This window comes from Danio rerio, chromosome 8 (assembly GCF_049306965.1).
Source record: "Danio rerio strain Tuebingen ecotype United States chromosome 8, GRCz12tu, whole genome shotgun sequence".
NCBI classification, from domain to species: Eukaryota; Metazoa; Chordata; class Actinopteri; order Cypriniformes; family Danionidae; genus Danio; species Danio rerio.
Window position 1 is genome coordinate 54,530,637 of NC_133183.1, and position 23,471 is coordinate 54,554,107.

General features: G+C 37.5%; 2 protein-coding genes across 4 annotated transcripts in view; one reads left to right on the forward strand and one right to left on the reverse strand.

Annotated features, from left to right (window-relative positions):
- Positions 1-23,471, forward strand: part of grk5l (G protein-coupled receptor kinase 5 like) — an 821,722-nt gene that overhangs the window by 216,958 nt on the left and 581,293 nt on the right. The window lies entirely within an intron of this gene.
- The window catches only part of cacna1fa (calcium channel, voltage-dependent, L type, alpha 1F subunit a), a 67,187-nt gene that overhangs the window by 35,615 nt on the left and 8,101 nt on the right, over positions 1-23,471 (reverse strand). For 2 of the 3 annotated variants that reach the window (XM_021478483.3, XM_073911112.1), the window contains exons 7-25: positions 22,760-22,863; positions 22,476-22,618; positions 19,174-19,239; positions 19,006-19,072; positions 18,891-18,917; positions 18,542-18,702; positions 18,227-18,452; positions 15,688-15,895; positions 12,243-12,363; positions 12,044-12,116; positions 11,883-11,946; positions 11,335-11,392; positions 11,146-11,245; positions 8,217-8,346; positions 7,073-7,132; positions 3,993-4,099; positions 3,825-3,912; positions 2,130-2,237; positions 1,872-1,924 (exon numbers count right to left, since the gene is read on the reverse strand). In XM_021478483.3, coding sequence (XP_021334158.2) covers positions 1,872-1,924; positions 2,130-2,237; positions 3,825-3,912; positions 3,993-4,099; positions 7,073-7,132; positions 8,217-8,346; positions 11,146-11,245; positions 11,335-11,392; positions 11,883-11,946; positions 12,044-12,116; positions 12,243-12,363; positions 15,688-15,895; positions 18,227-18,452; positions 18,542-18,702; positions 18,891-18,917; positions 19,006-19,072; positions 19,174-19,239; positions 22,476-22,618; positions 22,760-22,863 — 1,964 coding nt within the window. The remainder of the gene's footprint in view (positions 1-1,871; positions 1,925-2,129; positions 2,238-3,824; positions 3,913-3,992; positions 4,100-7,072; positions 7,133-8,216; positions 8,347-11,145; positions 11,246-11,334; positions 11,393-11,882; positions 11,947-12,043; positions 12,117-12,242; positions 12,364-15,687; positions 15,896-18,226; positions 18,453-18,541; positions 18,703-18,890; positions 18,918-19,005; positions 19,073-19,173; positions 19,240-22,475; positions 22,619-22,759; positions 22,864-23,471) is intronic. The other variant, XM_073911111.1, reaches the window with a different exon arrangement.

Sequence of the window (23,471 nt, forward strand, 5' to 3'; positions counted from 1 at the left end):
GGTGGGAGTTGCGCGCGCGACACGACATAACGTTACCTCAAGACCCCCACACTGCAAAAAATGCTTTTCTTACTTAGATTTTTTGTCTTGTTTCTAGTCTAAATATCTAAAATTTCTTATATCAAGAAGCATTTTTTAGACAAGCAAAATATATTGCCTTGTTTTGAGAAATAATATGCCAATATTAAGTCAGCTTTTCCTTAAAACAAGCAAAATAATCAGCCAATGGGGTAAGCAAATTAATCTTGTTTTTTCTTTTGACGTAAGATTATTTTGCTTACCCCATTGGCAGATTATTTTGCTTGATTTAAGGAAAAACTGACTTAATATTGGCATATTATTTCTCAAAACAAGACAATATGTTTTACTTGTTTAGAAAATTCTTCTTGATTTAGGAATTTTTAGATATTTGGACTAAAAACAGGACAAAAAATCTAAGTAAGAAAAGCATTTTTTGCAGTGTGGGGGTGAGTTGCGTGCAACGTACCTGAAGAGCTACGAGGGATGCGGTGAAGAGAGGGCTGTGCAACGTATTTAAGGACCGAGCAGGAAGCGCGCGATTTCCGAGAGATTATCATTCAATTGCGGGCATCCGGGAGTGTCTATGCATTTGAGGGATACTACCGCAACTTCCAGAAGACTTGGGATGTCTGGTAATAACATGGACACAGGCATAGGACGTCAACATGACATCAGATTAACGTTTTATCCCAACGCCGTCAGGACATTGTTTTTTGTTTGGAAATGAAAGTCGGGTTGACGTCAGAACCTAACGTCAGACAAACGTCAATGTCCAACTTCAGGCAGATGTTGCATTTTGGTTGGAAATGAAAATCGGGTTAATGTCAGAACCCAACGTCAGACAGACATCAATGTCCAACGACATGCAGACGTTGGACTTTGGTTGGTTAATCCCACAACCTAAAACCAATCAAAGATCGATGTCTACTGATGTTACACTTTGACATTGTATGGACATCACATTATGACGTTAATACCATGTTGGATTTTGGTTAGTTAATGCCACAAATTTAAACCAACTAAAGATCAACTTAAGTTGACGCAGTGGCGCAGTAGGTAGTGCTGTCGCCTCACAGCAAGAAGGTCGCTGGTTCGAGCCTCGGCTCAGTTGGCATGTCTGTGTGGAGTTTGCATGCTCTCCTTGCGTTCGCGTGGGTCTGCTTCGGGTGCTCCGGTTTCCCCCACAGTCCAAAGACATGTGGTACAGGTGAATTGGGTAGGCTATTGTCTTTGTCTATAGTGTTTGAGTGTGTGTGTGAATGAGTGTGTGTGGATGTTTCCCAGAGAGGGGTTGCGTCTGGAAGGGCATCCGCTGTGTAAAAATGTGCTGGATAATGAAAAATCAACGTCTACTAATGTTATACTGATGTTGTATGGATGTTTTATTATGACGTTTTATTATCCCCTGACATCGCGACCAAAACATAACCAAAAACCTACATCATATGACGTTATGTGCCTGTTGGGAATGTCAACTCTCTGAGAGATTTAATATGGTAATAAATATGTTTATGGCAATGCTGATGTGTTTGGTCTTGGTGGCTGCTGCTTTGATTATTATGGCAGAGCAATACCAAGCTTGTTATTGCCAGTATATTTACAGACATTTCATCTGCGTATGTAACACACTGCTTCAGCAAACATAAAATCTATGTAACCTCATAGCTTATTTAAACAGAGGTGGAGCTGGGGTGGAGGACGGTCTCTGAGAACACGTCACAGCATTGCAGCATAGGATTAGGTGACCTATCAGCCTACGTACACAGAGTTTCATGACAGATTTATGTATTAACAGGTAACCGTCAATATAAAGGTCTATTAAAGTTAAAAGTTATAAGCACACAACTTACTTGCACTCTTCAGGTGTATGCTTCGCTTCATCTGTGCATCTATAGAACCGGCCCTGCAAGAAGTATAACATTAATCAGTATTAAAACACTGTTTAAACTATTAAAGTATCTATTTTGCTTTTGATTGACATCAACAAGTGCCTGCACAACCAAGGCTAGGTTCTTTTCCCTGAAATGATTTCAAGGGCAAACATAAGACCACAAAATGCATAAAGAAAATAAATACATTCATTTTAATTCCATGTTGACTTCCTGTACCTTAAAAAGCTGGACACCAATACAAGCGAACATGAACTGGAGAAGAGTGGTGACAATGAGGATGTTGCCAATAGTGCGGATGGCCACAAATACACACTGAATCACGCTCTGTAGACATAGAGGGACAACAGTTATTGAAAGCATTTAGATGACTTGAATGGTTCTGTCAACTGACATGACAGTTTTGTCTTTGTCATGACAACTGTACATTACCAAGACAATGAAACTTGTAATAAACATGATTATATTTATAATCACAATTAGAATGACATCATGGCAATCATGTTTATGAGAGATTTTTGACAAGTTAGAGTATCTTGTCTAGATAATGTCAAGTTGTCATGACAATGACAGGCAATGCTGTATTTTATTATGTCAAGTTGTCATAACAAAGAGATGTCAAACAATGTCAGCTTTGCATTTAAAATGACAACTGATTGAACAACACTTTATGACGTTTGTCATAAGCATGCATAACATGTCAAGTATATTCATCATGTGTTAAGTTTTATGAAGAGTCTTATGAACACCCTATTGAAGTAAAGTGTTACCCAGTGTACAGTAACTACCATTATTAGGAGTTTTGGTATTATTCACTTATTTTCCTTTAGCTTATTCCCTGCATTTATCGGGGGCTCCACAGTAAAATAAACTACCAATAGCAATTACTCTAGCATATCTTATACTGGCAGATGTCTTTACAGCCGCAATCCAAATTTAGTGCATTATTCGTTTTTGTGCAATGTCAGGTACCACTCAGGTACTTGAAGGTCAAAAATGTCAAAACACGGTTTTATTACTCCTAATACCCTTTTATTTTTACTTTTTTTTTACTTTAACAGAATATTCCCCTATATTGCTCTAGAAATAAACAACAAAACATCATTTCAACTCAAAATATCTCAATATCTCAGGTTCATATGCACTAGAGTGCTCACTGTCAGTGTCCACAACTATAACTCTAGAGATTCCTTTATTCTATGTTGTGAGCTTCTGTGCACCAAGTTGACATGAAAATGGCAACAAGGGAGAACCAGTGCTGCATCTCACATTTTCAGATGCAAAGGCGTGTTCTTGAACTGTGAGAGAGATCATGAACTGGTCCTGTAAAGTCCTGTAATAAAACAGGACTAAAGAGTGTATTTTCATTATATGACAAAACTGAAAAAAGCTCACCATCTAAAAATGGTCAGAATTATAAATCTGATGCCTTACAAATGAAATGAAATCAAATTAAATAAACAAATGTTGCATCGTTACATATTTAAATGGGACTGGGGGACAAAATGTAATTTTTATCAGGACTTTTTTGTCCCAAATTTTCTGAAAGAAACTTTATTTACCAAGTGTAAAATTATTTTTTAAGCAAATAAGATTTTCAGTCAATCAATCAATCAATCAATATATATATATATATATATATATATATATATATATATATATATATATAATATATATATATATATATATATATATATATATATATATATATATATATATATATATATATATATATAAATAAATGTAAATAAACTAAAATATCCATAAATTGTTTTAGATTAAACCATCAAGCTTAAATTCTGGAAGTTATCTAGCAATTAAAAGTGTTATAGATAAAGAAGGGAAACTAATCCTACATTTCTGTTTGTACATCTCAGAGTTATTGACAAGGAGAAATATTTTGTGAGGTTGTACCTTGAGCCCCTTTGCCCTGTTGATGGCTCGAAGAGGCCTAAGCACTCGCAAAACTCTAAGAATCTTCACCACAGAAATGGCACTCGAACTACAGAAAGTAGAAAAATAATAAATAAATAAATGAATGAACAAATGAATGAATGAAGCGAGTGATGAATAAATACTTACTTCAAAAAGAAAGAGGTGAGGGACACACTGACGACAAGAAGGTCCAGAAGGTTGAAGGCATTTCTGCAGAAGGAACCTTGATGAAGGAAAGCTCCATACACAGTCATCTGAGCAACACAAAGTTACACGTTCATTAATGCACACATTAAAATTGGTTGGCTTAGCACTGGCAACCTAAGATGTTTTCATATATAGATAATTTAACTCCTTCAGACTCTTTAATTTCAAACTCTTGCTCTTAAGTCCCATCATTTTAAAATCAAACACACACACTCAAGCGCAAATGAGGCTACAGGCCTCCTCTGCCAGTGGCTCAGCCTGTCATGGGGATCACCATGTTGGGTTGTGCACCTAGGTTGTTCACTGCTCCTTCAGTCACAAAAGGCCTGTCCCAGAGCCTATACATGCCAGAGCCAGTTCCGTCTGCCCAATGAAAATGTTATTTTATTCCACCAACACCTCAGCGGAGGCTATCTCTGCCCTGATGCTCTGTTCCACTAGCTTTACCCAGACCCTATGCTTTTGCATGGTCTTATGCCCCCTCCTATCAACCAAAGTTTCCTGTTCCCGTTTCTTCATTAAACCTCTAAAATAAAGCAGCTGAATTTAATGTCAATCCTCAAAATAATTTTACATGAAGAAACAATCTCTATCAGTGTGGAGTTTTTCAATTCTTTCACATCCTTCATTAAAATATGAAATTTTGGTTGTTTTAAAAAGAAATTAAAATATATCCCCCCCTTCTGCTATTAATGGTCTTTGGGTCATTCTTGACCTGTAATAAGAGGGTTAAGCCTCATCTCTGAAACTGGATGAGTTTGTACTATTATGTGAAAAAAAATGTAATAGGCCACTCAATTAAAAGCAAAAATAAAGACAATTACAAACCAAGTACACTTAGAATACACAAACAACCGTTTAGGTAAACGTCAATAAACAAGTAAAGGTCAAGTACTACTTAAAGTACATTTCAGTGAAGTACTAAAAAAGTAGACTGAAAGTATACTTTCTTATTTTGGGTGTAAAAAAAAGTATACTAAATGCACACATATTTTAGTAATGGTATCCTAGCCAGGGATAAAAGTTTTTTTCGCCATTGTCAATTCGGGAACTGGGTGAAAACTTGAGTTGCCTACATTAACTACATCACTAGTATTTTTTTTTTCTTACTTTTGGGAAAGAGTGAACCTACAGCTGAACATATGTGCAGGGAAATAATGCAGCACAATAACAAAGTGAAGAAAAAATATATTATATTGACAGACTCATTTTTTTGAGTAAACTGGAATTTGAGCAAAACAAAGGCCATTTGTTTCAGTTCTTCGGAGAGAAGGTCCAGTGAAAGGCCAGCACAAGGAGACAACTCCACAGCAATCCTTTGCCAGATACAAAAAAGATTTAAAGACCACAAGAAATCAATGTTTCTCTCCCTCCTCAACCCCCACAAGTTTCAGACATATTACAAAACAAGTAACACTTTCTGTAAGTTAGCCTACACTGTAAAACCCAATAAGTTAAGGTAACTCAAACCAGTTAAGGAAACTGATTGCAACAAACCATTTAGGTTTAAAAACTAATCCTAATGAGTACTATGAACTTAGGGTGCTTTCACACCTACACTTTTGTTTTTGAACGTATCTCGTTTGCCCAGTTAGCGCAGTTCGTTTGGCATATATGAACAGGGCAATCGCGCTCTGTTCTGCGCCAAAGTAATCGCTCCGAGATCGCTTGAATAAGTTGGTCTCGGCTCAATTGAAACGAACCCTGGAGCGGTTCGATTGCAGTGAGAAAGTGATCCGATCCGAGCGCGGTTATATCACAGTGTTTTATGGATATGTAATAGGCTTACGGCTATATGAAGAGAGAATTATGAGTAGGGCGGGAAGTTTCGCGAGTCTCTGGATGCCCGCAAACGAGTGATGATCTCCCCGTAATCTCGCGTCTCCCTCCCGGTCCTCAAATAGGCATCATCGCGCACCCTTCTCACCCCTCCCCACCGCATCTCTCCTCAGACGAATCGCGCGCACACCTTGTCAATCACCACCAAACCACCACCTCTCCTGACAGCTGAGCAGGACACTGCAAAATAAACCCTGACACTCTGACTAATGTAAGGACAGTTTACTCGCACGTGACTTGTTTTAGCTCTTTTGGTCCGATTAGAAACTTTGCAGTGTGAAAGCGAACCGCACCAAGAGCAAAGAGCAACAATGTAACAATTGTAATCTCTGTTTCGGAACAGCTGAATCGATTCACAGGTGTGAAAGCACCCTTAATCTATTTGAGTACACAAAACAATTTTAGCACAGAAAAATCCAATAAATTAGGATAACTCAAACTAATTGAGTACTTTGAAACCCAATAACTCAAGGACACTTAAAAACTAATATATATGCGTACTGTGAACTTACTCAGTTTAAGTTGAAGTAATGAGATAATTAGTTAGTAGCATGTGTACATTGTTAATGCTCAATCAACCCTTACTTAATAACTTCATTTTCTCATTAACTTCAACACTGAGTTCAAAACTCTTTTTAAATGAGTAGAATTCACTTAAAGTAAATTTTGTGTAAACTATACTCATTTCATTTGAAAAACTTTAAGTTAAGAGAACATTATTTCATATGTTCTATTTATAAACAGACTAAATGTAATGTACAGTTTGCCATGACTAAATTTAAAGGCAAAAATATTACTGATGTACTTGATTTTATTTTAGCAGAAAATCGCGGTAACAACATGAAGCAGCTGTACACATTTGGGATTAAGCCCCTGCACTGCTTCTATTAAGTTCACATTCTTAGCCACAAAGTGAATTAAAATGTTTGCAAGAAATATAACTGGACAGACTAGACTTTTAGCTTTAGCCTCCATGGTGACAGAAAGGAATTTATTGTTGGAACTAAAAGTTCAGACAGCTAGGTTCTACAGTTTTTGGATATGAATACAAGCAACTCCTTTTCAGAACATTTAAAACAGCTAGCAACAGATGACTCCCGCTAATGGACATGCACTCTGAATATTACAAAACATATGGGGCAATATGGACTTTATTATGTATGGAATGATCCATGGTTTACCTTCAACATGATCTCAATAGTGAAAACTGTGGTAAAGACGTAGTCAGCATAGCCCAGCATCTATCACAGAACAGACAGACAGCAATCAGGAGTATAGCCATTGTCTTTGGTATGTTTTGGTAATGTAAATTTGCAAAAATGCTAACCTAAAAAAGCCATGTTTAAATTAACTGGTTTTCTTAAATATACTTAAAAATGATCAGCATCAATGAATCAAGCAAAATGCATTAATTTACATCAAGATCATTTATATGGCCTTAACTTGTTTGAAGGCAGCAATAGCAGGTTACAGTATAGTTTTCATATAATTATATTTGTGCTACTGAATTCAGGCAAATTATAAGTAACAACTGTAATGTGCATTTCAATGGGGTATATGCCGAAGCATGCTAATAGGACTTTTAATTTGCAAGTAACCTGGGTTAAGCGCTTCCGGCGAATTGAATGCCAATGCAAAATCTGGTGCTTTTAAGGTCTGTTTTCTTTAAAAATGAGCGATCTCCACTAGCTGAGTGATATCCGATTTAAAGTGGGTCTCAGATTGTACAAAAAGCACTGCATTAAATTACATTTCCCCCGCCATATCTTTATAATATGAGCATTTTTTTACCCTAGTATATTCAATGGAGCTTCTGCGTTAGCATGCCGATTCTGACGGGCACGTGCGAGTAAACAGCTTTTTGTCTCGTTTTACGCTTGAGCAACCAAATAAATGCTAAAGTTTATTTAACTGAATGTATTTTAATGACATTACAACATCGATGCTGTATAAGGAACCGTATAAAATGGAAAAAAGTTCACAACAGGTCACCGGAAGTGTATCAGCATGGGAACAGCACTAGCTCGGCATATACCCTATAATACAACTAAAAAAATAGACATTATCTTTATATAAAATATTCCCAATAACTTTAGGGTAGAAATAGAAAAGCTTCAAAATGTCAACCTTCTATTTGATTTAATTTTTGTTGTAAACAAGATCATGCTTTAACAGTTATTCTCAATGGGAATGATGTCTGGGAATAACAGAAACTACTGTGTTCTTAAAAACATCAGCTAGCAGGGACACTATTTTACGCTATCACTGTTTTAATTTTTGCAGTTTTGCATTTTTGAAGGTTCCTATAGAGGTATATGAACTTACAACATTCCTGACAGAATGTGTTTTGATTGGGTCTTCAGCAGCCAAGGAAAAACTACTAAGTATAATGAAGATGAGGATGAAGTTGGTGAAGTAATGATGATGAATGAGGTTGTGGCAGGCGACTCTGAGACTAAGTGAAAAAGGATCATTATTAGAAGGCATATTTGTAATAATAATAATATATACATAATACATACATATATTAGATATTTTTGGGATGTTTAGTAAAATGCATGAAATCTAAAATATGTGAAATTCTTAGCAATTTTGCCATGATATATATATATATATATATATATATATATATATATATATATATATATATATATATATATATATATATATATACAGTTGAAGTCAGAAATATTAGCCTCCTTTAGATTTTTATTTTCTTTTTTAAACATTTCCCAAATGACTTTTAACAGAGCAAGGAAATTTTCACAGTATGTCTGATAATATTTTTTATCTCTGGGGAAAGTCTTTTTTGTTTTATTTCGGCAAGAATAAAAGCAGTTTTTAATATTTTAAAAACCATTTTTGGGACAAAATTATAAGCCCCTTTAAGCTAATTTTTTTTCAGACAGTCTGCAGAACAAACCATATATATAGAATAACTTGGCTAATTACCCTAACCTGCCTAGTTAACCTAATTAACCTAGTGAAGCCTTTAAATGTCTCTTTAAGCTGTATAGAAGTGTCTTGAAAAACATCTAGTAAAATATTATTTACTGTCATCATGACAAAGATAAAATAAATCAGTTATTAGAAATTAGTTTTTAAAACTTACGCTAAGAAATGTGCTGAAACAATCTTCCCTCCATTAAACAGAAATTGGGGGAAAAAATAAACAAGGGCGCTAATATCTCAGGGGGGCTAATAATTCTGACTTCAACTGTATATATATATATACCAAACATGAAAACGCTAGTATACCACTTGACCTAAGTAAAATGGATTGTTTCAGAGACGTTAGATTTAAATATTCTATAATCTTTTTACTTAAAGTTAGCTTCTGTCTTAACCTTTTTAGATTGTGTTTCACCCAATAAAATCGAAAGGTATTTATATTTGCTAAATACATTTAAGCTTTTCAGTGCAACCACTAGATATCTTTTCTTTTTACTTTTGTCATTAAATAAACATTAAAGATAATTAACAAATCATAGACTTTTGATTTCACTGCATTTTACAAAATGTCCCAACTGTTTAATAACTGAAGTTGTACACATAAAGACACATACATAGTATACATGTACATTCCATAAGTGTAATATATTTTACACTGTAAAAATGCTTATTATATGGCAGGCCCGTAGCCAGGGGGCATTTGGGAGGTTAAAAAGACCCACCCCTCACTGACAAAGGTCCAGAATTTGTCCCATACATGTGCCCATTTTTCCTTTTTTGACTGTTATGCCATATTAAATTGTAAAAAAAAATTCTATGAAAATAACCCATCGAAGAAGGCTTTAAGACCGGAATCATGTGTTGGCTGTTGCTTCGGTGTGACTTCCCAAATACTGTCTAAGGACAGGTGAATGTGCTGCCAGTTGTTATTTGCCTAATAAATGACAATAGGCCAGTTTTTTTTTTAACTTTAACAGATTTCCATTTTTTTCTAAAAGATGTAATAACCTTGTATTTAAAAAATAAGTATTGTTTTCATGTTACTTTATTCTAAATCTTGTGACTGTGGTTATGATAACCATCCGACAAGCTAATCCAGCAAAACATTGTGTTCAATTGTCAGTAAAATGCAGCATTTAAACCTCATAATTAAATAGAAATTGAAGTGTACAACAGCAAAAAGGTCAACATTTAAAAAAAAAAAAAAACCTTACACTAGGCTGGCTACGGGCCAGAAAGGCCAACCTTTACAGAAAATCTGTGGCAAATTTTGAATGTAAAAAAAACATTTTGTTTTACATTGTTCTAGTTTACTGTGATACACCTTTTGTCCCTTTAAACCAGGGGTCTCAAACTCGCGGCCCGCGGGCCATTTGCGGCCCTCAGTGCAATATTTTGTGGCCCGCGCCGACCGCTGTACTCTGACAGAATCAGCGGAGCGGGGAGAGAGAGCGCTCCCCGCTCCGCTGATTCTATCCGTACACAGCGCGCTTGTCACTCAATGGGCGTTGTCGCACGCGTTCTGATCAGCTGTGTTGTCGCGCAGTACTCAAGAGCAGTGTTATCGCGCGCCTACTGAAGGGCGGGACCGAGGGTGTGTCGCGTCGCGGGGGCACTTTTGATCATTTTGGAAGGGCACTTTCTATGCAAGACTAAAAAGGCCATGTGCTCTGCACAGGTTGAGCCCTATGTGTGCACGTGCCTGCCCTGCATCTTCTATATATTGATATTATAGGTAGATACAGACTGGTACAGACTGATGTGACTGGAGTGGGGTGGGGGTGTTTTATTTATACATATATACGCCTTTTTTTAGGTGAGGGAATGGAAGTTTTGAGTGAGTTCCCCCACTTTTTTCCCTAGGACTTCAATAAGTCAAAGTACAGGTCTAGACTTAATGATGATCATCTTCAAGCCATACTGAGGGTCTCAACTGCTTCCGCTCTAAAGCCAAATGTGGTTCAGATTTGTGAGAAGAAGCGCTGTCAAGTCTCTGGCAGCAAGAAGTAGGCAAAAGATGCCATGTTCAGAAGAACTGTTCATAATCTTCACTCAATGTTCTATTAATGTTCAGGACACTTCATGTTCAGAAGAAATAATTAAAACTGTTAACAATGACATTTGAGGACTTTTTTTTGTGAAATCCCTTATGCGGCCCAGCCTCACCCAGACTTTGCCTCCTGCAGCCCCCAGGTAAATTGAGTTTGAGACCCCTGCTTTAAACCATACCCATGTCATTATACAACTTCTTGTCCCCGTAAAACACAAAGACTTGCACACAAACAAACACAAACACACATACCAGTTTTTCTTTCCAAGGACAAAAAAGGAACTGCCATCAGGAATAGGCACAATTTTCTCTTTGGGTTGGAAACTTTCGACCTTCATTGGAGTGCCTATACCTTTAGAGATCACCAAGATTCAAAAATCAATAAATGATAAAATAAACACATTAATCAATTGACATTGACCTGAAGTGGAAAGAATTTACCCTCAAGCCCTTCGATTGCTCTCAGCTCTTCATTCTCTTCCCAATCATCCATCTCATTCTGAACAAGAATAAATATGTTAAAAAGATTTAAAGCGTTTATTGTCCTATAAGTCCATTTCTTGAGATGAAGCAATTCCTTCCAACTCTTCTGTGAGATCTGAGGGCCTTGCTACATGTTAAACACTCAAATGGCTGAGAAGTCCAGCATTTCACACAGCTCAGAGGAAAGCAAGGATAACGACAATAAAAGACTAAAATAAATTATAATCAACAACAATTATAGAAATGCAAATTGATTTTTATCGATTAATAAATGTCATTGATCAAAAAATAATCATTATTCATCATTCATCAGAAAGTCCTTATCAACTTGAAAACATTACCCATATCCTATCCTTCTTTTCAAAAGCGAATCAAATTCTAATGAGTAAAATCCAATCATATCCCACATTAGTTCCTGCTTAATATTTTAATTATATTCTGAAATGTGTTGCATTATAGTTCACAAACGTTTTAAAAAAGAGAAAAAGTAATAGCAGGTTACCTACCCCAGCATCATCTTCCTCTCTTTCATCTTCATCTTCCCATTCCTCCTCCTCTTCCTTTTTCTCTCTTTAAAACAGGAACAACCAGATTGAGTTGTGAGAACATAACAACAACAAAGATCTGCACATTTTGCTCAACTCTTGTATGTGTTGGCATTTCCTACTCTTTTTTCTTTTTGCCACCATCTCCAGCCAAGTTATCCACAGCAATAGCCAAGAAGACGTTCAGTAAGATGTCTGGATGACAAAGTAAGTCAAGGAACACAAACAAAAAGGCACATACAAAAATGGCAGTATGGACAGGTTATGGATATGAAAATGTGGAGATCATAGATAAAATGAACTTTCACATTGAAAAGATACAGTTACCACAGACGAAAAGAATGACAAAGTAAATGCAGACAATCATATTGGGAAACACTGGTCCACCATAAGCCATGATGCCATCATACATGACGGAGTTCCAGTCCTCTCCTGTTAGGATCTACATAAGAAAAAGATTCAGTTAACATCTCCCATTTGTAACATTCATTCAATCATTTTCTTGTCGGCTTAGTCCCTTTATTAATCCGGGGTCGCCACAGCGGAATGAACCACCAACTTATCCAGCAAGTTTTTTACGCAGCGGATGCCCTTCCAGCCGCAACCCATCTCTGGGAAACATCCACACACACATTCTCATACACTACGGACAACTTAGCCCAGCCAATTCACCTGTACCGCATGTCTTTGGACTGTAGGGGAAACCGGAGCACCCGGAGGAAACCCACGCGAAGGCAGGGAGAACATGCAAACTCCACACAGAAACGCCAACTGAGCCGAGGCTCGAACCAGCGACCTTCTTGCTGTTAAGCGACAGCACTACCTACTGCACCACTGCCTCGCCCCATTTGTAACAAATGTAAGTTAATGTAAACTAATATGAATTATTACAAAACTTTATTTTTCTAAACTATCAATATATATATATATATATATATATATATATATATATATATATATATATATATATATATATTTATATATATATATATATATATATATATATATATATATTAGAGGTGTGAACCTATACTGGTCTCACGGTTCGGTTACGGTTATCATGCCTTCGATTCGGTTCAATGCAAAATATCTCGGTGCATCACGGTGCTTTGACGATGCTTTCCATATACAGTGTTACATTTTAGAGGGGAGACTATAACAAGCTGTCTGTATAAACACACAGACACACAGAACCACACTGTCTCTCATTCAAACACATACATAAACATAGACAGCACCAAAGAAACAAACACAAACACACACGCACATACACACACTTAAGCCCTCGCAAAAGGGAGAGCTCGCGCTGAGCGGAGCAGAATAACAAAAAAAAAAAAAAAAAAAAAGAAGCACTTTTCCGACGGTCCCTTACTGAGAGCTCCTCTCAGCGTGAGCTCTCCCGGCTAAACACATATTGCGAGGGCTTAAACGGAGCAGTGCTCGTAATGTCAAGCGAAAAAAAAGAAAGACAGCTGTGAAACATAACCAGCTTTGTCTTTTTGTAGGAAACACACTTTAGATCTTTTTAGGGTAAGAGGTTTTTGAGTTATTGCCGTCTATAACTGAATGTGTGTCAGGAATATCGAAAACAAAACCAACTGAACCTTTCTGGTGCCCCCCTGGATATAGAGCACCCTTAGCATTTGCCTATGGTGCCTATGCCACGGACCGGCCCTGAGTTGGCTGAGTGTTGTAAATACCCGCGCTCACCTCCCTCGCGACAGAGCGCATAGGAGATAAATGACGTCAGTACATAATAATCGGTTATGAGTATTACTGTACCGATACCTTATTGTCCACGTCTGTCTATATATATATGGGCATCCGCTGCGTAAAAACTTGCTGAATAAGTTGGCGGTTCATTCTGCTGTGGCGACCCCGGATTAATAAAGGGACAAAGCCAACAAGAAAATGAATGAAGTAAGAGCAGAATTTGAATAGATTATGACAATTTGATTGTATAGATTTTGACAAATAAATTGAATAGATTATGACAATTACAGTGGTGCATGACTGTCAGCTGACATACTCCATAGTGATAAACAGACGCTTTTTCCCAAACGAACTCTGTACACATGATTTGAAGCGGAGCGAAAGTCTGGGTTTTGTGTGCGTATTTGAACAGACACACATAATTGACAATAATAGTATCTAAAGATGTCAATCTTGGTTTTTTTTTTTTTTCAAACACAACTAATTTTGTCCTAAATAAGCGTAAAAAAGTAAGGAAAGTAATTAAATGCTTTTATTCTAACTTTTTTTATGTAATCTGTTATTTAATGTAATCAAACGAAAAAATCTAAATAAATAAGAGATTCATTCGCTGCTCTTTAATCAAAATGAGTAAGTTATGAGATTTGATAGCTTGATTCTATTTCATTATAATAGCTATTAATTTTAATAGGCTGAATTCTTTGCTAATGTATTTTCTCCTAATGTGTACTATTTTTTTTTCTTTTGTAAATAATAATCAAACATATTACCAACCATTTAACTGTTTATTTACAAGAAACAGCTCCAATTGAACATATTTAGCAATTTGGGATTTTTTTAAGGCCAAGGGGGGGTCAGGTCGGGGGAATCCCTTATTGTGGTGGGCATATCCCTTATTTTCACATCCCAATGTTGACAGTTATGCTTAGCAACCACTCAGAAAAACTTAGCATCCACCTAGCAACACCTTAGCAACCACTCAGAAGACCCTAGCTACCACCTAGCAACACCTTAGCAACAGCCTAGCAACCACTCAGAATAACTTAGCAACCGCCTAGTAATACCTTAGCAACAGCCTAAAACACCATAGCAACTACTTAGAACACCCTAGCAACCACCTACCAACACCTCAGCAACAACCTAACAACCAATCAGAACACCCTAGCAAACACCTTAACAACCACCTGGAACACTCTAGCAATGCCTAAGCAACCACTCAGGCCACCTTAGCAACCGCCTAGCAACACCTTAGCGACCACTCAAAACATCCTAGCAACCACCAAGCAACATCTTAGCAACCACCTAGCAATACCTTAGCTACTGCATAGCAACCGCCTAGCAACATCTTAGCAGCGACCGAGCAAAACCTTAACAACTGTTTAGAACACCCTCAACTGAAGTTCACACCCTGAACTCAGAACGTCCTGGCAACCACCTAGCAACAGCTTTTCAATTACCTAGTAACCACTCAGTACATCTTAACATCTGCCTAGCAATGCCTTAGCAACCATTTAGAACACCCTAGCAACCACCTAGCAACACCTTAGCAACCACCTAGCACATCCTCGCAATGCCTTAGCAACCACTCAGAACAACCTAAGAACCACCTAGCAATGCCTTAGCAACCGCTCAGTGGTTGACTTAGCAACTACTCAGAATACCCAAGCAACCACCAAGCAACACCTTAACAACTACCTGGAACCGACCACTCAGAACCAACCTCTCAAAACACCCTAGCAACTGCTTAGCAATCACTCAGAATACCCTAGCAACCACCTAGCAAGAAACATGCCAACCCATACGGGAAACTTGCTAACCGATATGCAGTTATCCATCTATGCCAACTGCTTCAAACTTCCTAAAAACTACTTAAATTATTTAATTTTTAAAGCTACTTTAAACTTTCAGACTAGGCTTTCTCAAGACACCATAAAGTCTGTCTGCAAACTTTACTTTTCTAGTAAATTTTTATAATACAGATTATACCACAATTATACAGAAATCACATACGATTACGTAAATTGTAACACTGCTTAGAGACGGATGAAATTACCTGGAAACAGGTGAGTAAGGCAGATGGAAAAGAGTCGAAGGTGCTTCTTTTCATTTGAGTCTCATCAAAGTTGAACTTTCCACCGAAAAGCTGCATTCCCAGGAGAGCAAAAATAATGAGGAAGAGGAATAGCAGCAACAGCAGGGAGCAAATGGCCTTCATAGAGTTCAGCAAAGAGCCCACCAGGTCTGAGAGGGCAGCCCAGTGTCTAAAAAGAAATGTTAGCAAATTCAGCACGTTCAAAATACTCCTGAAAATAAACATGGCTTTAAAGATGCATTACATGGTTGTCATTATAGTTGAATACATTTAAAATAAATCTACATTTTTAAAGAGCCCCTATTATGGGTTTTTGAAAATGATCTTCCATGTAGTGTGTAACAGCACTAAGTAAAGTGAAATATCCAGCTAAAGCTTATATCTGAAAGTGCAGTGTTTAAAACTATTGATTCATTCATAAAAGAGTCAACTCATAGTGCTTCAAATGAATCGTCTTTAGCTGTTTCGGTGTGACGCTAATACGAAACTTAAGCCCCGCCCAATTGTTGAGCACGCAAATCCAGGAAAATTTAAACCTGCAGCCCCGCCCACAAACACAGTAGCAAAGAAAAAGAGGAAGACAAACACTGTAGCAGATCCCGGTTGAATCAAGTCATGAAGACGATGTGCTCAGCTGGATATTATTGGAAGTGTGAGGGGAAAGTTATTTTCTCTACCCAAAGGTGAAACTGAAGAGTCAGTGGCTGACATTTGTTTTTGCAAAAATGTCTCAGCATTATAGCCCAGCCTTGCGATGTTTGAGTGCTTCTGGAATCTACATGCTTTAGTTAGGCCGTTTGTTGAAGGAAGGATCAGAAAAGACTATTGATGTGGACTTTGTCAGAGCTTTGCAGGAACTTTATCGGTACATGGATCATTGGATAATATATCAGTTTCTTACTCCATTTCACAAGTGAAAGTAAAAGCATTACCATGGTTGCCTTCTTGTTTTCTCTAGCTTGCAAATTATGTATTTAATTGTGTTTTGTTACTTGTAACCACTTGTAGTGTATATGGTTAATTCTTTATATTCTCATATCAGGTCTAATGCCACGTTGAGAACGCAACGCGTGCCACTTTGTTTACAGATTTAAATGCGTTTGTACACTCTCGTTCCACTGCCGTGTCATTGCTATGGCCACCGTCAACTGTTCTTACACACATGCAGCGGTCATGTTTTAAAATAGTTCAGCTTTTGCGGCTGTGTCGATTAATACCGAATGTGTGTGTTTAACTGTTGCTGGTGTTTAACTGCATTGGGTTCACACACACACACAAGTTTTCCGGGATAAATAAAAAAATGAATGAGTGGCTGGGAATGGGTCTGAAATATGGGAGACTCCTGGGAAAAACAGAAGTGTTGGCAGGTATGTACCAATACCTTATTATTACCTTATAAATACCTTATTATTGATAAGTAAAATTGTTGATATGCCGTGCTGGGCATTTTATTGTGTCTCTCACTGAACGCTATCGTCCAAAATACAAAATACATTTTTTATCTGTAATAATAATAAAAATTGAGAAAAGGCTATGTTTATTTTTATTAAGCTTGGCTGAATATTGTTAGCCTGATTTGCCTGAAGTTTGTGCTAAATTACTCATCTAAAACTGAAATAAAATTAAATGCAAAGCTATTATAAAAGAAAAATGACATACAATAACAACCCTGCAGGCACAGGATGTCATATTGACATTGTACTTCAACATACTACAATATTGTGGGGGCATTGAATAATGTTTAAAAATGAAAGTTGGGTTGATGTCATTGGATTTTGGTTATTTTCCAAGACAACCTAAATTCAACCAAATATAGACATAAATTGATGTCGTTATTGAATGTCAAAATACTGTCCTTAGATGCTGGCTAGGCATTGAATGGCCGGGGATATGGCAGGGACCAGGCCGTATCCTGAGCTGCTGCTGCGCTGATGGTCATGGGGAGTGGAGAACATGAGTCTGATTCCAGCGACGTTCCAGGGACAGACGAGTCTTCGCTGAGGCCACCTTCTAGCCTCCACCACGGTGACTGAAGCTCTGCACAAGACTTTTGGCCAGCGGAGAAATTAAAATGGTCGTGCCCAACTAAGTCTGGTTCTCTCAAGGTTTTTTTTCTTCACTCCTATCAGGTGAAGTTTTTTTTCCCTCTCCGCTGTCGCCACTGGCTCGCATGGTTCAGGATTGGTAGAGCTACGCATCGATGAATTTGCTCTTCAGTGTTTGAACTCTCAGTAATGATTTTAAATCACACTGAACTAAACTGAACTTAAACACTAAAAACTGAACTACACTGTTCTAGTTACTATGACCATTTATGTGAAGCTGCTTTGACACAATCTACATTGTAAAAGCGCTATACAAATAAAGCTGAATTGAATTGAATTGAATTAAACTGAATTTTGGTCACCTAATGTCATGACCAAAATCTAACCTAATACTAACATCTTATGATGTTGCGTGCCTGTTGGGAAGAGCTGGATACACATTTGAGTAGAATCACCTTGTGACTTTGAAGATACGGAGCAGACGGACACAGCGCAGCACAGAGATTCCAATGGGTGGGATCACCTCCATCTCCACAAGCACAGTTTCCAGAATTCCACCACACACCACGAAACAATCAAAACGATTGAAGAGTGCCATGAAGTAGATCTGAAACCCGAAGCTGTAAATCTTCATCAGCATCTCCAGCGTAAACAGAGCCAGAAGGATCTTATTTGCTCGTTCTGACACAATAGAGAGACAACATTTAAAACATGGTCATTATGTTCATAAAGGCAAACCCTTTGGTGATACTGTAGGGTCACACACATACCCTGTATGTCAGTGAGCCACTTGGGCTGGCCATAATGTTCAGAAGCGCTGGCAGCAGTGTTGAGGAACACTAGTAGTAGCACCAGCCAGTAGAAATTGGTGGATTTGACTGCAACCCGACAGTTCTTCCTCATAACTACATTCAAGTGGTACAGTTGCTCACTGAGGATGAGAACAATAATTAACAGTTGCAAGAGTAAAATGTGCAAATTGAATACTTTAAGAATGTGAAATGATTCCTAAAAAAAAAAACATTTGTGGTGTGTGGAAAATGCTAGTCTGCTGGTCCTCAACAGCTCAACATGGAAAGTTTTTACTTCAGTTTTTCCAGCAATTACTCAAACACTTACCAGAAACTTATAGCCATCAGTCGTGCCCTTAAGAAAATGAAAGAAACTGTATTAATCCTCAGTTAAAACTTATTTTATAGAATATGTGAAACAACAAAATGAATGTTGTGCTCACATTATGGAAGCACAGCAGCCATTGTCATCATCCAGGAATGCTTCAAACTCCGAATCAGAATCAGATTCTGTACAAAATATTGTGTTTAGATGTAATAATATAAAAAAAAAAACCTATAACTTTTTACATATCAAACATATATATTACTTATAAAAATATGCTCAGTACCTCCATCTTCACTATGCTTGTACCAGCCATATTTCTTCATCATCTTTTTCTTGGCCACCACAGCACCTGTAGTTAACACAATAAATGAATTAAAATGAAATGAAGCATACATACTAAAATGTCCTTTATAAACTAAACCTTTATAAATAGAAAAAGAACATTTAAAGTGCCCTCTTGCACCCCAGACCACTGGACAGTACACTGTAGCTAAGGGACTCTCTGTACTGTGGCATTAAGGCAAAATTTCAACTGCTTCAAGCATCTGTAAAATGGATTTTTTTCATCTTAAAAATGTTGCCAAACTTCGATGCGGAAAAGCTTATTGATGCTTTCATAACTTCTCGATTAGACTATTGTAATGCATTACTAGAAAAAAATCTAAATCAATTGCAGGTGGTAGAACGTTCTCATATCTGGCACCTAAACTCTGGAGCAGCCTTCCTAGCACAGTTCGGGAAATAGACTTAGCAATCACTTAGAATACCCTAGTAACCACTTAGCAAGAAACATGCCAATCCATACGGGAAACTTGCTAACCGATATGCAGTTATCTATCTATGCCAACTGCTTCAAACTTCTTAAAAACTACTTAAATTATTTAATTTTTAAAGCTACTTTAAACTGTGAGTTTAAAACTAGATTAAAGACACATCTCTTTGCATTAGCATACACATAAAATACAAATGCTTTAAACTCCAAATCCTCTAGAGGATTTCTAGTCTGAGTTGTTTAGGGCAACCGGAGCCAGGAAAACTTCCCAAAAGCATTATAATTTGAACAGCATCTGCGCTTATGTTAGTCTGTTTTTATTATTCCCGAGGTTTCCATAGTCCTGGATCAGGCAGTATCCTGAGCAGCTGCTGTGGTGGTCATGGAGGAGTGGAGAGCACGATATTGATTCTTGTAAGACCCCAGTGACAGACGAGCCTTCACATTGATCCTGAAGGGCCAGCCTATACACCAGCCGGTGACCTCTCATATCTGCAGCTTCTCTATCTCCATAGACATCCAGCATTCTCTAGCCTCCGGCGCCAAGACTGCAGCTCTGCACACAAAGTTTGGCCAGAGGAGAAATGGACGTGCCCAAATCAGCCTGGTTTTTCTCAAGGTTTTTTCCTTCACTTTCGTCAATTAGTGAAGTTCGTTCCTCGCCACTGTCACCACTGTCTTGTATGGTTCAGGACTTGTGGAGCTGCGCATCGATGGATTTGCTCTTCAGTGTTTGGACTTTCAGCAGTGAAAATTAAACCACACTGAACTGAACTGAACTTAATCTCTGACAACTGGACTGACACTGTTTCAATTTACTATAATCTTCTATGTTAAGTTGCTTGACACAATCTACTGTACATAAAAACGATTACATCCGTCTGTAAAGCGCTATAAAAATAAAGATGAAGTGAATAGAAACTGCTTTTTGCTTGCTAAACAAATTCAACACAAATCTTAGTGTTTAAAGAATATTTGCACATGCCACAAAGAGAAGCAGTGTATGTAACCATTTACCATGTTTTAAAAAGTGTATCAAAGAATAAAAAAATGTGGTTGACATGACAATGTTCCAAAAGCATAATACCTTCTATTATTATATGTCTTTTAAACTATAAATAAAAAATTATACTTCCCATCTACCTTTAGACTGAATGTTTTGTTCCGAAACAGGGATTGAAATTGTTACAATGTTGCAATTTTTGGTGCGGTTTGCATTCACACAGCAAAGTTTCCAAATGGACCGAAACAGTTCACATGCAAGTAAACTCTCCGCGCATTGATTAGAGTTTGACAGTTTATTTTTTAGAGTGCCACGAATTCCGATACCCACAGACATATTCACCAACTATAAATCAGAGTTTTAATCAGAATGTCTCAGAAGACTTTCTGAGACATTGTCTCATTTGAGTTGGCAAGGGTTTTAAAAATCAGTCTGTTGAATCAATCAATGTATTGCCCATGACTTTTTGCAACATTTAATTATTCTTTCATTCATTCATTTTCTTGTTGGCTTAGTCCCTTTATTAATCCGGGGTCGCCACAGCGGAATGAACCGCCAACTTATCCAGCAAGTTTTTACGCAGCCACAACCCATCTCTGGGAAGCATTTACACACACATTCACACACACAATTATACACTACAGACAATTTAGCTTACCCAATTCACCTGTACCACATGTCTTTGGACTGTGGGAAAAACCGGAGCACCCGGAGGAAACCAACGCGAATGCAGGGAGAACATGCAAACTCCACACAGAAATGCCAACTGAGCCGAGGCTCGAACCAGTGACCCAGCGACCTTCTTGCTGTGAGGCGACAGCACTACCTTCTGCGCCACTGCTTCGCCCAACATTTAATTAGTTATTTTAAAATAAGAATAATACAATTAATAAATTTGTTTGGATTATTAATTATGAGCTTTAAAAACATTGGCTAGAATTATGCATTTTAGGCTTACATTATAAAGAGAAATAACAAATGAACTAAGACTGCAGTCAGATCATGAAGCAGATGTTTTTTAATCTTTCTTTCGAAGTGTAAGTACAGAAATGAACCAAACAATAGGCCTAAAACAAATATTATGAGATTAAAATTTGGAAAAAATATCTGTGTCACGATCACCAGCGATCGTAACTCCTAAGATCACGCTTCCTCATTGTGACTGATTACACTTGCACCACCTGAGGATTGTCAAAGACTGATTTAACACACTATTTAAACAGCACACTTACTCATTCCCATTGCTGAGTGTTGTTTACTGTTAGTGACAATTCAATGTGTTTCCTTAGTCTTGTTCTTCCGTGTGTTTACCTTAGCCTTGTTCCTAGTTATCCCTGTCTGCCGCCTGCCTACCGACCTCTTGCCTGTTATAGTGACTACGATTCTGGATTTGCCTTTATATCTCTGTTTGCATCTGTGTTGACCATTGCTTGCCTGACTGCCGAATAAAACCTGCATGTGGATCCTCACCTCAGTTGTCTCTGTCTCTCCCTGTGTTACAATCAAATGTTCATTTTGGTCAATTTTTTCACCTCATTCAGGCTCAGATCTCAGACCGATTGTTTTGGCGTGGATCAAAGCGCGAATGCTATGTACACATATACCAAACAAATTAAGCTAACAGGGCAAACACGCCAGGTTCTGAAACAAATGTTGAGGTGTAAAAGCAAAAAAAAATACAAAAGTAAACAAAAGTTGACTTTATATTTTTGTTGAGTGTAAAAATGGGCCAATTGCTCATTGTCAACTTTTGATTTTTTTTTTATTTTGATTGTCATGTGATAAAAATAAGAAATAAAGTTTATATTACGCTTATTTCCATCTTCATCCATATCCTCAGCTTCAATGAGCCAGTCCATGTAGCCGATCATGTCCTCCTCCATCTGCTGTTTCTCCTGAGCCTTCTGCAGCTCACCGCGACACACTGCCTTCTCTCTCTCTTTAGAGAACTCGCTGGGAGGTAAAAAAAATATTACAATGTAAGCCTTAAAGGATGTAACCATAATCCTTCTTAATGCTATTTTATAATTTCACTAATTTAGTAGAATATTATAAAACATTTTATTAAAAGGTGTAAGAGCTGGAATTACTCACCCGCTCAGCACACCCAATACAAGATTCAGGACAAAGAATGAACCAAAAATGACCAGAGACACAAAATAAACCCAAGGCAACTCAAACCCAATAGAATCGTTCATCTGAAAGAAACATGGTAGATGAGAGAGAGAGAGAGAGAGAGAGAGAGAGAGAGAAAAAAAATTCATTTATTTTAGTTTCTTGAGTGGCACAGTTAATAAAAAACTAATCAGACGACATGTGCTAACATTACTATAAAAAGTCCTGGCTGTGGAACTTGACCTGTCTCCAAAAGCGAATGTTTGACACATTTTAAAGTGCAAAATGTGACAATGGAGACCCTATACTGTTGCCCACATTTAGGGCTCTATTTTGACGGTCCATGTGCAGAGCGCAAAACGCAGGGCGCAAACGCTTTCAGGGCGTGTCAGAACGCATTTTTGCTAATTTAAGGATGGGAAAATCGGCTTTGCGCCGTGGCGCATGGTCTAAAAGGGTTGAGTTTATTTTCTTAATGAGTTATAGGTGTGTTTTAAGAATAAACCAATTAGAGCCTTATCTCCCATTCCCTTTAAAAGCCAACAGTGTTACACCATAAGCGCATTTTGACGTAAAGTAAGTTCACTTTCGCTTTTGCTCTCATGGCTAGGGAAACCTTTACGCACAGACACCAATTAGCCTATAAATAATTAATTTTGTTTGTTAAGCGCAAAGATTTGTTTCAAAACTA